The sequence below is a fragment of the Brassica rapa genome, chromosome A04 (genome assembly GCF_000309985.2).
Source record: "Brassica rapa cultivar Chiifu-401-42 chromosome A04, CAAS_Brap_v3.01, whole genome shotgun sequence".
Lineage (NCBI taxonomy): Eukaryota > Viridiplantae > Streptophyta > Magnoliopsida > Brassicales > Brassicaceae > Brassica > Brassica rapa.
The window spans coordinates 4,441,527-4,456,983 of NC_024798.2; the positions used below are offsets into that span (position 1 = coordinate 4,441,527).

General features: G+C 35.2%; 1 protein-coding gene across 3 annotated transcripts; it reads right to left on the reverse strand.

The window, feature by feature from the left end:
- Positions 1-205: 205 nt before the first annotated feature.
- On the reverse strand, positions 206-3,911 carry LOC103872150 (serine/threonine-protein kinase KIPK1). 3 transcript variants are annotated; one of them, XM_033289971.1, is made up of 4 exons: positions 3,676-3,911; positions 2,489-2,975; positions 1,283-2,443; positions 206-1,194 (listed from the first exon to the last, which is right to left on the reverse strand). In XM_033289971.1, the coding sequence occupies exons 2-4, from the start codon at positions 2,959-2,961 to the stop codon at positions 345-347; spliced, it is 2,484 nt and encodes an 827-aa protein (XP_033145862.1). In that variant the 5' UTR covers positions 2,962-2,975; positions 3,676-3,911; the 3' UTR covers positions 206-344. The 3 variants fall into 3 exon arrangements, with proteins under 3 accessions (XP_033145862.1, XP_018515275.2, XP_033145861.1); XM_018659759.2 differs by having other exon boundaries at positions 1,283-2,975; XM_033289970.1 differs by lacking the exon at positions 3,676-3,911 and adding an exon at positions 3,251-3,458 and having other exon boundaries at positions 1,283-2,975.
- Positions 3,912-15,457: the final 11,546 nt, after the last annotated feature.

Here is a 15,457-nt window from a genome sequence, read left to right on the forward strand (position 1 = left end):
CTGCTATAGCCACTTTTCATCTCTTCTCTTTCATTCTCCTCCATGGAAGCTTACCTTGGTGTTGGCTGCAGAAGCTGTAACTATAGCAGGAGCAGCTCCTGAATTCTTGCTACTCATTTTTGTCTTTTTTTTTTGTTATTACAACAAGTCTCTTATGCCTCTCCCAATATTTATGCGCTTTTAAGCGTCTTATGAGTTTCGTTTAGGGGGCAAATGTATATGATTATGATGTCTCAGAATAGGCTAAAATTTACATATTTGACTTGAGGACTTAACTTACAACAACGTTTACTATGAATACTTTTACCAAAAAATTTTCTCATCTTGCTTTTAAGACACTTAACTTAGAACAACTCGAACTCAAGATGATCGCCTATGGCTTTACATTTAAGATACCTATTATCATTGCCTTCAGGTGAACCTGCAGCCTCTTGTCCACCGCCAAACTCATAAAAATCCGGTAGCTCTGGCGGTATTGCACACCGGATCAAAGCCCAATTCAGTCCGTCAAAGAAAGGATGTCTTTTAATCTCTGCAGAACCTTTCTCTGACCCGAGCCTGTTCTCTGGCTCCTTAACCAGAAGCCCTCTGATCAAATCCTTTGCCTGGAAGCTCACAAGCGGGCTATCAGGAAACTTGAGGCTCTGCAACACAACATTGGCCAAAGTCTCGTCGTTGTTGTGACCTTTGAAAGGTGTTTTCCCGTATAAAAGCTCGTAAAGGAGAACTCCAAAAGTCCACCAGTCAACCGCAGCGCCGTGTCCTTCTCCTCTGATGATCTCCGGAGCCAAGTACTCGTGTGTTCCCACAAAGGAATTGGACCTTGCTTCCGTTGGTTCAGCCACGAGCTGAGGCAAGTGTTGATGAGCTCTTTTTGGTTTTTGGACTTGTTGTTGGTTTGATGAGAGCCTTGGGCTGAAACATGAAGCCTGGCAAGATGGTTCGATGAGACAGAATGGTTGTATGCAGCTGGATGTGTTGTATGGACCTGAAGTTCTTGCTGGATCGTTCCCGGGAGGTGAAGTTGATCTGAGAAGAGTTGGGTTCACTGCACACCGAAGTGAGAGGTCGAAATCAGTAAGCATAATGTGTCCATCTTCACGGACTAGAATGTTTTCTGGCTTCAGGTCTCGGTATATAACACCAAGCATGTGTAAGTACTCCAGTGCAAGTAGAATCTCCGCAACATAGAACCTGAAAACAATTTTTTATCATCACTTTTAGTTTGGAAAGCTGAAAACAATTTTTTATCATCACTTTTATAACTTTTAATGATCATTACCTTGCTGCAGGTTCAGGGAAACACCGGCCTAGCTGCTTCTGTCTGAGGACATGAAGATCTCCACCAGGACAATACTCCATGACCAGACAAGACAAATGATCCGAAGTAAACTGAGCATACAACGTAGGAAGAAAAGGATGGTCCAACATTTTAAGTATGTCCCGTTCCGCTTGTGCCCTTGGACTCTTCTTCCTTCTCGCCAAGAACTCGTTGTCCATAACCTTTATGGCAAACAAGCAGTTTGTACCAATCAGCTCAGCGAGATAGACTGTTCCTATATCTCCACAACCCAGTTTCTTCAAGAGGTTAAAGTGCCTTAACCCTAAAGAGCCGTATTGCAACTTGGCGTGCTTAACCGCTTCCCATCTCACATCCATCGACATGTGAGGCTTGTTACCGCAGCTAAACCTGGTAAGATTGCTCTCCTCGCTCATGCTTGTGCTCCTGCTGTAATCACCCCCAAGACTGTCTTTTGAGCTCAAGGAGAAGTCGAATTTGTTACCACTGTCATTCCTCGAGGAAACATTTTGTCTCATGACGACAATCTCAGCTTCAGAGCGTTGACTAACATTACAGGAAGTAGAGGAGTTCTCACTGGCTACTTGATGAGCTTCTTTACCAATGCTATTTGACATAGAGCTCGTACTCTCTGCGCAAATCTCATGGTTATCGATGCTGGTGCTCTTCAAGGAACAGTGACATCTTTGGCAGAGGAGTTTAGTTGCACTAGAATCTAATGAAACATCAGCTTCTTCATCCTTTTTAGCTACAGAAACGATGCCAATCTTTAGCTTCTTCTTAAGCAGAATCTTCTTCTTTGGCGTTACCTTGCATACCGTTCTGCTCTTCTCTGTTCCTGAGGTAGCTGTGTTGTTATTTAGCTTCCCTTTCTTCTCCAAATCAAGAGTGGGTGAGAGAATTTTCTTCTCAAGCTCCCTTGCATCATCTCTCTTGCTAGAATCAGAAGGTGGTGAGGTAACATGTTTGTCTACTTCTTTCACATCATCTTCAACAAACGCTAGAGCAGAAGGAGATGCAACGTTTTCATCTAACTCTATCTCAAGCACTTGATCTCTCACTCTGCGTGATCCCAAACTGGTTCCAGCTTGAGATGGCTCATGAATGGGGATAGGAGGCTGGGGAACACTCCTAGAAGTGCTTGCTTTATCACTGTTTACCGGCATCAGAGATGTCTGAACCAAGCTTCCTTTACCCTTGTCCACAGACCTGTTATTGGAAACTTGGTTATACAAACTCTTGATCCTGTCTGCTTCAGAGACTCTCGGAGACGCAGCTGTGGAGTTGGATAAGCGTTTCAGAGCAGCCATTTCAGAGGCCCTGGAAACGCAACGATCTCTCAGGGCCTGCTTCAAGGAAAGAGAGCCAAAAACTCTAGGTGACTGAGGGGTAGTCCTCGTGGCCATTCTCATTGAAGGGCTGCTTGGACCTGCACTGGCGCTAGTCTCAAGGTTACGGAAAGAAGAGGTCATTAGCCTCGTGACAGATATAGACTGAAAAAGCTTGTCCATGTCATACTCAAGATACTCTCTCTGCTCCACATCATTACCCAAAACTGCTTTACCATATCTCCCAGAATGTGTTGCTTCCATTGCTTGCAGATTCTTTGTTCCACAGTAACTAACTCTCCATGGTTTGTATCCGAATACAAGATCCTGCATCAATCATAGTTACCCTGTAAAAAGAACCATCACACAAAATTGGTAAGAGAACAATGTGTCTGTTGAATGATAAATGTAAGGTGAAGCATAACAGATCTACAACAAATGCAAAAGTAAGTAGCTTTAGGCCATTATAGCGTTTGCAGACACGATCATGAACCCTACATAGAAGTACAGATACCCACAAAAATTAAAACAGTAAAAAAATATATATATATATATATATATTTTTTTTTAAAAGAAGGCAAAAACTCTTTCAAAGTAAAATTAGCTTTGAGTAAAATCAAACCACGTCTAAGCAGAAAGGTCTCTCAGATCTAATGAAACTCAAATACATTAGAACAGGAGTAGCTGAAGCAGGACAGGGGTGAGGAGGATTCGATTTAATCCAATTAAATGCTAATAATTTCCATAATCTTTTTTTTTCTTTTTTAATTTAGAAAACAACACAGAAGCAATCTGAGAGAACCAAGTGGTTTCAAAAGCTAAGTTTTTTTTTTTCTTCTTTTAAAAATAAGCTAACTACAAAATGAAAGTGAGACCACTTATTACAGAAAATGAAAGGTCAGAAGACAAAAATGAAAAACCCTCCTGAAATACGGTCCCCAGAATCTCTTGGAAACAAAGAAAAAATAAAATCAAAAGAGAGTTGCAGAAGAAAAGTAACAATAAATATATAAAGCTCGCGAACAAAATAAAAGGAAGAGGGGTTACCGAGAAAAGAGCTAAGCTTTGCTGAGAAGCTAAAAGAAAAGTTCGAGTGAATGATGAAGCTCAGATAAACCATAAATGGCCTTTTGCTTGAAAAGGATCCAGAGAGATAGAGATGAGGAGGAGAAAGTACAAGCTTTTATTTTATTTTCTTAATTTCTGGGTTTTGGTGTAAATTTTGTGTTTCTTTGGTGTGAATAGCGTTAAGAGATGATCAACTTGAAAAACATGGTGGACCCCCATACCTCATGACATTTCATATCTTATTATATGGTCATAAAATAAAAGTTATTATTTGGTTCAATCCCTAGATTTACCACTAACATAATGGTTAATACAAATTTGATAAGTCATACTATTTAAAAAAAATAAAAAATAAAAAAGATAAATATATCTATCTATCTATACTATTATTTGCAAAGTAAATTTTCAGAATCGAACTCTCACATTAAAGACATGAAGGTAGTGAAAAATAACAAACCAAAAAGAAATAAAAAAAGTAGAGAAACGAAGAAAATATGAGATGTCAGCTTTGCGGTTTTGAAGGAGAATCAATCAATCATACCCTTTTCGAGTGCTGTGTAGCAAGACAAGTATAGACCTTATATGGAATGCCTCACCCGCGTAATGGTTTCTGTGATTCCTCCATTTTTGCAAACGTTAACTACCTTTTCAAGATGTCCAAGAATCTTGGGATTCAAGAGAGGGTCAGAAGATCATGGCCATGGCTTCTGTGGAACTTATGGAAAAATAGAAATCATTTGATCTTTGAAGGAATCTCCTTTTCGTGTACGGAGATAGTTAGGAAAGCTGCTGCAGATGCTGATGAATGGTTTATGGCTCAGAGAATTGAAGAAGAATGGGTTGGAAGAAACCCTAGCGGTGGTAGCTGTAGAGAAGTGGAGACCGCCCCGTCAGAACTGGTTTATGTGCAACATAGCAGTGGATTGGGCGAAGTACTCGTTGCTAACTGGTGGGGCTTGGGTCTTGCGTGATGAAAAGGGAGTGGTGTTATGTCACAGTCGTCGTACATTTGGTCAGTTTCCTTCTAAAGAACAAGCTAAGGAGACCGACCATAGTGTTATGGGCGGTTGAGAGTATGAGAAGTCAGAAGGTGAGTAGAGTGATCTTCGCTGGGGAGTTTAAAGAAATTTTTGGAGCTGTAACTAGGCCCTCAGCGTGGCCATCCTTTTGCCAGCAAGGTGACAATGTCCGTAGAGCGGTGGTAGGTATTGGTGAATGGGAAGCCTTAGTGATCGACAAGAATGCTAATAGAGGTGCTTCATTCATTGCTCAAAGTGTCATGAAATGTGGCTTCACTCAATCTTACGTTTCCTCGGGTCATCCAAGGTGGTTACATGATCTCTTTGTCGATGAAAGGAGTGCCCTCTAATTGTCTTTTTTTGTGTTCGAGATGATGATGTTCGAGATGGAAGTATTTTGCTACTCTGTTATTTTATGGTTCACGGATTTTTTAATGATAATTCTAGTGTTAAAAAAAAGGAGAAACGAAGAAAATAGGGGTATTTAATAAGGGGCAAGAATGGATTCGAACGTGGGTTCAGTGGGGGCAGAGAAAAGGTTTTATCCAACTGGGCTGTAAAATACTTGATAATCCTAATGTAATTAAATTCATTTATAAATTTTACTGGGGCAGTTGCACTCCTGCTGGGTAATATAGATCCGCTCCTGATTGTTGACACTGTCAATAAAATCTTAAACTTTAAATCCTAAACATTTAAACCCTAAATCATAAACACTAAATCATAAACCATTGGATAAATCTTAAATCTTTGGATAAATCCCAAATTGTAGAGAACACCTATTAGGGTTTCGGATTTACCTAATAATTTAAGATTAGCCAATAATTTAGGATTTACCCAATGATTTAGAGTTTGGTATTTAAAGTTTGGAGTTTAGTATTTAGGATTTAGGATTTTACTGACAATTTGTTAACAACATTTTTTTTTTGGTAATTACTACTATCTTTTATTTGTTATTTTCTTTGTAAGAAAAACAGAATATGACTGGCAAATTTTTATTGATTATTATGTTAGTGGTAATTAGGAGGTGAACCCAAAGATAACTCTTATTTTTTTATATATACATACAAAGTTAGAGAAGACCATATGAACCATTGTTATATTTCTTACATAACTTCTCTGTGGTTTGTTTCTCAACAACACAGAATGGACCTTGGTTTATGAAAAATGATTTTAATGAAATTACTGATCATAGTGAAAAAGAGGGAGGTAGAAGGCGCTCTGATAGCTCCTTTTTTTTTCTTTCAAGCAGATGCTGAGTGATTGTGGCATGCTCAAATTTCCATTTATTGGAAACATACTTTCTTGGGTTGGAAAAAGATCAGGAGGTAAAAATGTTAGATGTCGACTAGATAGAGCATTAGGAAATGAAGACTGGCATGAAAAGTTTCCTCATTCAGCTGTTAAGTATCTCACACTTTGGGACTCAGATCATCGTCCAGTCATAGTAGATATTCTCACAAAACTAATTAAGACATCTAAAAAATTTAAATTTGATAAACACTGGTTAGATAATGAGGAACTAAGATAAGTCATTCTTGATGGATGGAAATCAGATGATTTGCCTCCTGAAGCGAATATAATGGAAGATATTGCTAGTTGTTGAAAACCTTGAGCCAATGAAGGAGGCATAACAACCTGAATTCAAATAAGCTAGTGGAGGAGCTCAAGGAGAAGGTGGAAAATCTATATTCGAATGATGATGCTACTTCAGAGGAAATATCAGAGGCTCTAAAAGAACTATCTATTGTTCTTAAGGCAGAATAGATGTTTTAGAGACAGAAAAGTAGGGTTCTCTGGTTAAGAGAAGGCGATAGGAACTCAAAATATTTCCATGCGCTAACGAAGCAAAGAAGAGCTAGGAATATGATCACAGACGAAAATGGAAATATGGTTGAGCATGAGGAGGGACTAGTAGCCATTGCTACTAGCTATTTTAGGCAAATATTTAAGTAATCCAAGCCAGAGGATATAGCAGATCTTACATCACCGCTAACTGAGTGGGAGGTTAAACTAGCGCATTTCACTATGCACTCGGAAAAAATCCCGGACCAGATGGAATGACAGTCCTCTTCTACCAGAAGTTTTGCGATATTGTAAAAGAAGATTAACTCGTATGGTTAATCAGTTTCTTTTTGAGGGAACAATGGCTCAAGGGATAAATGATACCAATATCTGTTTAATTCCTAAGACGACTAAGCCAAATGAGATGACAAAGTTTAGACCTATTAGTCTATGCAATGTCAGCTACAAAATAATATCTAAGATCTTCTGCCAGAGATTGAAGAAGATCCTCCCACAAGGATATCTGAAACCCAGTCAGTCTTTGTTGCTAGAAGACAAATTACAGATAATATCATGATAGCTCAAGAGATGTTTCATGCGTTGAGAACCAAGCCAGATGGAAGAATTAAGAGAATGACCACAAAAACGAATATAAGTAAAGCATATGATAGGATGTAATGATCATTTATTGAGGTAGTCATTCATTGAGGTAGTCATGCGAAAATGGGTTTTTCAGAGATATGGATTGACTGGATTATGATATGCATCACCTCGGTCAAATACAAGGTTCTTATGAATGGAGAGCCAAGGAGATACATTGTCCCGAAAAGAGGTTTACGTCAAGAAGATCCTTTGTCTCCTTTCATATTTATTCTATGCACGGAAATGCTCGCTAGCCTTCTTAATCATGCAGAGAATCAAGGGAAGATAACGTGGATGCAGGTTTCACGCGCTAACCCCTCGGTATCTCACCTTCTCTTTGCTGTTGATAGCATTTTCTTCTGTAAGACGGATCCCTTTGAATGTGAAGAAGTTATGAAAGTAGTTAGGAAATATGGACAAGCATCAGGTCAATGTATCAACTTTGACAAATCCTCCTTATTCGTTGGTAAGAGAATTCCAGCAAATGATCGACAACAAATTAAAGATACACTTGGAATCCAAAATGAAGGCGGAATGGGTTCCTACTTAGAAATTTCAGAGGATATTAGTGGATCCAAGTGTAAGCTATTTGCTTTCTTAAAGGAAAAAACTACTACACATGGTGAATTGTTGGATTGGTAGATGGTTATCAAAAAGAGGGAAGAAAGTACTAATCAAATCTATTTTGTTAGCTCTTCCGACATATGTCATGTCCAGTTTCTTGCTTCCAATAAAATATGTAAAAACCTTGCAAGTGCCATTACAAAATTTTGGTGGAGCTCAAATCCTCCAAAAAAGAAAATTTACTGGGCAAAATGGGAAAAGCTGTATGTACCAAGAGAGGAGAGAGGAATTGATTTCTGTATGATCCATGAATTCAACCTAGCACTTCTAGCAAAGCAGTTTTGGCGTCTTATTAAATTTCCAGATTCACTAGTGGCGAGAGTATTACGGGGAAAATACTACCGTATGAGCTCGCCTTTGCGAATAGGCTCAATGGACAATCCATCTTATGTGGACGAATATTATTGTGGCTAGAAAGTTATTACTTCTGGGTATCATAAACAAAGTGCATTCAGGAAACAAAATTAATATGTGAGAGGATCCATGGATTCCCTCAACACCAGCCAGGCCGGCTCGCCCCATGGCCCCAGTTGTACATCTGAAAATGACCGTCAGTGGCCTTATTAATTTTTAATCAAAGGAATGAGATGTTCAACCACTGGTATAATATGTAGATCATGAGGATATACCGATGATTTAGAGGTTGGCGATAAACCCTATTCATCGCCGTGATACTTTTTTCTGGAGCTACACAAAAAATGGTCAATATACAGTCAAGTCTAGATACTGGGTGGCTAGAAATATACTGAAAGATGATGAAGAAAATGAAGCTCTAGAGCCCATTATAACCAAACTCTAAGCCGTTGCTTGGCAAGTAAATGCACTTCAGAAAATATGTCATCTTATATAACAATTAATTACATGGCATGTAGCGGCCACAAAGAATCTGGTCCGCCGCAATATACGTTGTGATAACTATTGTCCAAGATGTGGAGAACCAGAAAAAACTATTACTCATGCGATCTTTGAATGCCCATCCGCCTTACATGCATGGTCATTATCATCAACTTCGTCAAGCCCGCAAACATTTCTTATCTCGAATATCTATGCCAATATGGACTATCTTTTTTGGAGGAAGAACAATATTTTGGAGCTGGAACATGATAGGGATCCTTATCCTTGAATAATTTGGTATAGTTGGAAGGCTAGGAATGATAAGCTATTCAAAGGTATAGATAGGGAGCCTTTGGAGCTTGTCAGGTATGTAGAGAGTGAGAGTCAGGCTTGGTACAATGCAAATGAGACAATACATGCTCCCACACATGCACAAATCATTGAAGAACCACAAATTTTAAGCTTGGGTAATATTTATATGGTGGATGATTCATGGACCTCTACAGCTCAATTCAGTGGAAGTGGATGGGTATAGAAGGATAGTATGGGAAATATCCAACTTATGGGGACACGAAACTTAAGAAGCTGTGAGTTGGCATTGCACTCAGAACTGAAAGCGCTAAAATAGGAAATGGAGAGCGTGAAAATGATAAAGGACCTACAAGTTTAGCCAAACTATTCAACAGAGCTGGAGATCATTCAAACTCTTCAAATTTGCTTCTCGGACTTCAAGATCCCTTACATTCCAAGGGTGCAAAACGAAATTGTTGATACGCTAGCTAGGACTGCTCACTCATTTCACATATATCTTTCTTTTATTGGTTGTTTTATTTCAATCTGGTTACCCATATCACCTCAAGATTGAGTAATAAAATAGCCATTTGTTGGAAAAAAAACCTTCTCTGTAGTTTAATTTAATTTTTATATTTTACAATTTTTAAAGTCTGGAACTACAATTTAAAAATCTTTAAAAATAAATTCCAGTTCTGTTATAGAAATCAAATGATATTATGCTGAATTTATTAATATATTGACATATATTTTAATTATAGATATCTAGATAAATATATCTTATATTGTAAATTGAATCAAAAATTCTAAAATCTAATCTATTTTAAGTTGAGAAATTTACTTGAAATGACACAAACTTATTCTTTTATTACTAGAATAAACATATGTTATAAAAATTATTAGAGAGTTTTTATGGTCTAAATTATCCTCAAATTATGGAAGTCCCTTGGTCTAATGGTTTGACTAAAGAGTTCACTAATGTTTTTACACTAAGAGGTTTGAGTTTTGATCCCCAGACGAAGCAGAATTATGCGAATTAAAGGAAAAAATCTTACAAGAGATCTGCAGCATGGCGCAAGGAATACTATCAAGAATGAATCCCATACAGCAGGTGATGTAGTCATGTGTGAATCCTCGTAAAACATGTAGAATTTCCGGCTGTATAATCGTCTGTAATATTTTTCATAGTTTGTAATAGCATAATTATCCATCATTTAAAAAAAAATCCTTATACATAGTTAAATAAAAAATGAATTACTAAAGTGCCATTAAAATTTTGTGCCACATAATTGTTTAATGATGACAGATTTATTTTAACAAAAACATATTTGGCGGAATTTAATTATGTTTGATAAACTACTTGTGTAAAAGAAAATATGTCACAAGCGTGACACGAGACTTTTCTGTGAACAAATTGAAGTTGGACCATGTAATTCCACTGAATCATTCTTATTGTAAAAGCATTTTCATAGAAGTTGGAACATGTAATTCCAAATAACTTGAAACATTGAATATCTAAGATGACATATTCTTGGATTCACCAACCAATAAGATTGTGTTATTTCATATTCGATATCTTTAAAAAAAAATATATATATATATATATTGTCAAATTATATTATGTTTTTAAAATAAAAAAGTAAAAAAAAAATTAGTAGTAATTACAAATTTTTTTTTTTATTGTTGTCAGCAAAACAGTTAACCATAAATCTTAATCCTAAACCCTAAATCTTAAACCTTTGGGTAAACCCTAAATCCTTCGATAAATCTTAAACTCTAAATCAAAATCATTAAACACTAAAACACTCAAGGGTTTAAGGTTTTAGTGTTTAGTGTTTTTTATTTAGAGTTTAGGATTTATCCAAGGGTGTAGGGTTTACACAAGGGTTTAGGGTTTAAGATTTAGGGATTAGGATTTAAGATTTATGATTTAGTGTTTTGCTGGTGACGTTAAAAATATTTTTTTTTCAAATTATTTTTCTGTAACTACAATTTTTTTTTTACATTTTTATTTTAAAAACATAATATAACTTGACAATAATTTTTTTTTAAAACATCAAATTTGAAATAATAAAGTCTTATTGGTTGGTAAATCTAGAGGTTCACCTTAGGAGATGAATCTAAAAATAACTCTATATTTATTTTATGAAACTAAAAGATTTGTGAAGACAATAAATGAATCAAAAACCAACGCACTGAAACGCAGAAAGCCAAATCTAATGCGGTTCAGCTTTCCCCTACCACTGACTCTTATGGACCTTGAGGAGGCATTACAAAACACTGCAACGGACTTTCTTGCCTAATGTGTCGAATACACTTTTATATTTTGTAAAGTGTGCTGATTTGAATTCGAGTCTAGCTAATCTAACAGGTTTGCAACCTACATACAGTATTTCTGATTAGCTATTTAGGCATGTCATGTGAGTTTTATTACTGTATAAGCTAAATATATGCATGTGAGCTTGTACATCTAGAAATACCGACTGGGTGAAGCTAATCGAGCAAATATGATGAATCCTTCCTAAACATGATTTATATATATGCTCCCTGAGAATTTCAGTCACAACTAACTAGGGTTAGAATATTTATGATTTTTAGCTAGTAGTTCACAAAGTGGTTATAAAATATCTTAGATCCTTATATTTTCACTGTTTACATAGACAATCTTGTTTTTTCCCTAACACATCTAAAATTAGATCAAGCGAAGAGTAGACAAACCGATTCTCCTAAGAACACCTCCATCTATCTGGGTCTGAACTATATGTGTAAACAGGTAGCCTCTGGTGTTTACATAGACAATCATGTGTACTATATTACATATCACTAGATATATATATATATATACATAGAAATTATTGCAGATCGCATTTAGTTTACTTCTAAACGCGGTCACACTTTCTTGTTACATCTCAAAACATATTTGTATATATTGGTCTCCACTCTCCGTGCAATTCAACATGATTTTGTTTTGCTTTTGACTCTTACCAAACTTCTATATATAAGCAAATTAGTTTATCATACAGTTAATCATATGAAAACACAACTCGGAAATATAATATAATTGTAAGAAATTAGTTGAGAGTAGTTTTCTTTTTCTAGCATCCTAAATAAAATTTTCAAATATTTCCTCATAAAATAATTAGATTTTCTATTTAGTAGTAAAATTCTGTTTAAAAATCATAAACCAAAAAGAATTACATATACTCACATCTATATATATAAACTCTCTCAGATTTTATCACCATATAATAATAGATACAAGAAAAATATTAAGTGAGGTTTTTCTTGGTAAAGCTCTAATTATTTTTACTCTTACCTATGCTAGATGCTGACATAATTATTTGATGTTGTCGCACATAAGCTAATATCACTACTATTCTGTGTAACATAAATATACACTACTATATTTGATTGTATTTAATAGTAGTTTTCGTTTTTATATAATAATATATTCTGTATTTATAAATTATTTAAAGTAGTATTTTTTTTTTTTAAAAAGTAGTGAGTTTAAGATAATTAGGAAATAAAATATATTATTTTAATAGATGTATTTCTTTTAATACTTCATATTTATTTATTCTTTTAAAAAAGAAACAAAATAATAAGAATTTGCCAAGTCATATTATGTTTATAAAATAAAAACAAAATAGTCGTAGTTGCAAAAAAAAAAAAAATTAACATTGTTAACGCCGTCATAAACACTGAGCACTAAATCTTAAGTTTTTGGGTAAATCATAAATTTTTAGATAAATCATAAACTCTAAATCATAAACATTGAACACTAAATCCTAAAACACTAAACACTAAACCCTAAACGCCGTTAGCAAAATTCTAAATCCTATAGTTTAGGATTTACCCAAAGTTTTAGAGTTTACCCAAGAGTAGGTTTAGTGTTTGTAGTTTAGTGTTTAAGATTTATAGTTTGTGTTTAGGTTTAGTGTTTAGGATTTCAGGTTTAGTGTTTTGCTGATGGCGTTAATAATTTTTTTAATGGCAGCTACTACTATTTTGTATTTATTTTTATCTTTTATTTTAAAAACATAATATGACTAAGAAAATTATTATTATATGTTTTTTTTTCAAAATTTGAATATGAAGATGCAAACTATTTGGTAGGGTGAACCCACACCCACCACCCATAACAAAAAAAAAATTCCATAAAGGGCATTCGACCACCCATAGGACGCAGAGACTCGGTATAAAATTTGGATGGAAAATATTTGGAAATTATTATATACATAATATTTTAATCGTCAAACGTCAATGCAACGATGAAAACATTAAGACACAAAATGTATTGTTTAATTTATTTTCTTGTAATCATTTAGTATGAATTGTTACTGTAGTCCTACTCCCTATTGGTATGCGTAGAATTGTTTTGTTTCTTATTCATAGTATTTTTGGTAAACGTTGATTAGGTAGACGGTATCGTGGTTGATATTTTGAAACAAAAAGAGGTAATTTTCAATATTAGAAAAAGTTGTGTTACTAGTGTTCTTTTTCTATTTCAACTTATTTAAATTGCAGATCACAACTCTCTCACCATCAAGATTCAAGATACAATCTTTCTAATATGAAAGTAAACGGGCCTTTATATCTTTTTGGGTCCTGGACATCTTATGTTTGGACATCTATCAGACTATCATTATTCTTTGTCCGAAGCGACTGATTTCCTTTTAGTTTCATATGATTTTTGTATATCTTGGTCAGGGGGTGACCCACACAGAGAGGAGTGGGTTCAATTGAGTCAATTGACACCAAAACTATAAGATAAATAATAACTTTTAATTTAAAACATTAATCTCTTGTGGCAGAGTTGGTTTATAGTTTCCTCATGGGTTCATCCCATTGATAATGTGATCCATAAATCTTGTGTTCGATCTTGGTCACATGTTTTCAAACAAAATATGTAAATCCAACAAAGTTGCTTTGGTCTAGTGGTATAGGAGCTCCAGCTGGAGTGTCTGTCCCTGGGTTCGAGCTTTGGCTACTGCAGAATTTAACATATGGGCTGCAGCATCCGATATCGAAAACCGTTACACGGTGAGCCACATGGTGACGCCCTAGCAGCGTCGATGCTCACTTCGGTCTCTAGTCTGGACCACCTCGGTGGGGCCAGGATACTCGGTTAGCAAAAAAAAAAAAATGTAAATCCAATTTTTGTTTTTCTTTTCTTTTATTTTCTATAAACGTGTTTGTTTCGAGTTTTGTTTATTGGTTAAAGATAATTGTGTACCTGATTCTTTGAACCAAAACTTATTGGACACTTGTCAACGTTATTAACAAATTAATTATTGTGAATTAGTCTTGACTATGGTTCACATGGGAAGAGCCAAACAGTTACTAATTAGCATATAATGAGAGATATGTGATGAATATTCAAAAGTTTGTTGGTGGGGCAAACTCTATTAAGTATGGAGATCATGACTCATACATATATTGTTGAGTTATTTTCATCCTAGGGCAGTTTCAAGTTTTTTATTACAAGATAGAGCAGTTATTGCTCCCAAGGTAGTTTTTTACAACTAGAAGCTAACTAAATTTATTCTTGCAACTAAATGGGTCCCACTATTCTTCATTTTCTTCTCTTTCTCTAATAGATAAATAATTCTAAAAGTAATAAAATGAAGAATTTGATAGATCGTAATAAGAACAAGATGTTGAAGAACAAAATGAAAAATTCTGAGAAACGAGAAAATTTGAAAAACAAAATGAAACGATCTCTTCATATATGCCACCGGAAACAAGATGAAGAACACGATTGTGGTTCCTCTGTTTCTTCGCCATGAAACAACACGACCAAGCTTCTTCTTTCACGCCGTGCTCTGTAACTCATCCGCCTCGCGGTGTGACAGTAATAAAAAAAAAGCAAAATTTACGTTTTAAGAACAGAGTAATTTTGAGCTTGAAATAGTGTCTTAAACCATATTTCTACAGGTTTAAAGGTATAATAAGCAAAAAAAACGAAAACAAACTGATGATTCAGGTGAGAATAATGGCTGGCGGCTATAGAGAGAAATTGCAGAAAACCCTAAACGATTTTGGGGAAGATGAAGTTAAAATTACGAAAATGCCACTAATTAAAAAACGTAGAAAAAAATGATTCATATGTACATGATATGCTGTACATACAATTACACTATCCACATGTACAACAATCCATATGTACACTATTTTGAAATATTACAAGTAGCTCAACAATAAATTCAATTAGATATTTACGAATTTGTAAAATAGATTTACAAGTTTCAACAATGTATGTTCATATGTACACAAAATTAATGTCACATGAGAATTCAAAGCAAAGTCTAAATGCACATTGTGATTTTGTACACCCATGTCGTGTACACTACCACATTTATTAGACACATGTACGCCACTAACCTTTAATTTACACATGTACACTAACAAATGTACACAATTTTACAACATATTGAACATGTAACATGTGTCTCAAACATATGTGTACATGTAAATATCCGTTAAAAGATAATTGATGTATATTGTACATGTATGCACTTGTCGATTTTGTACATTCATGTCATGTACATACATGTCGTGTACAT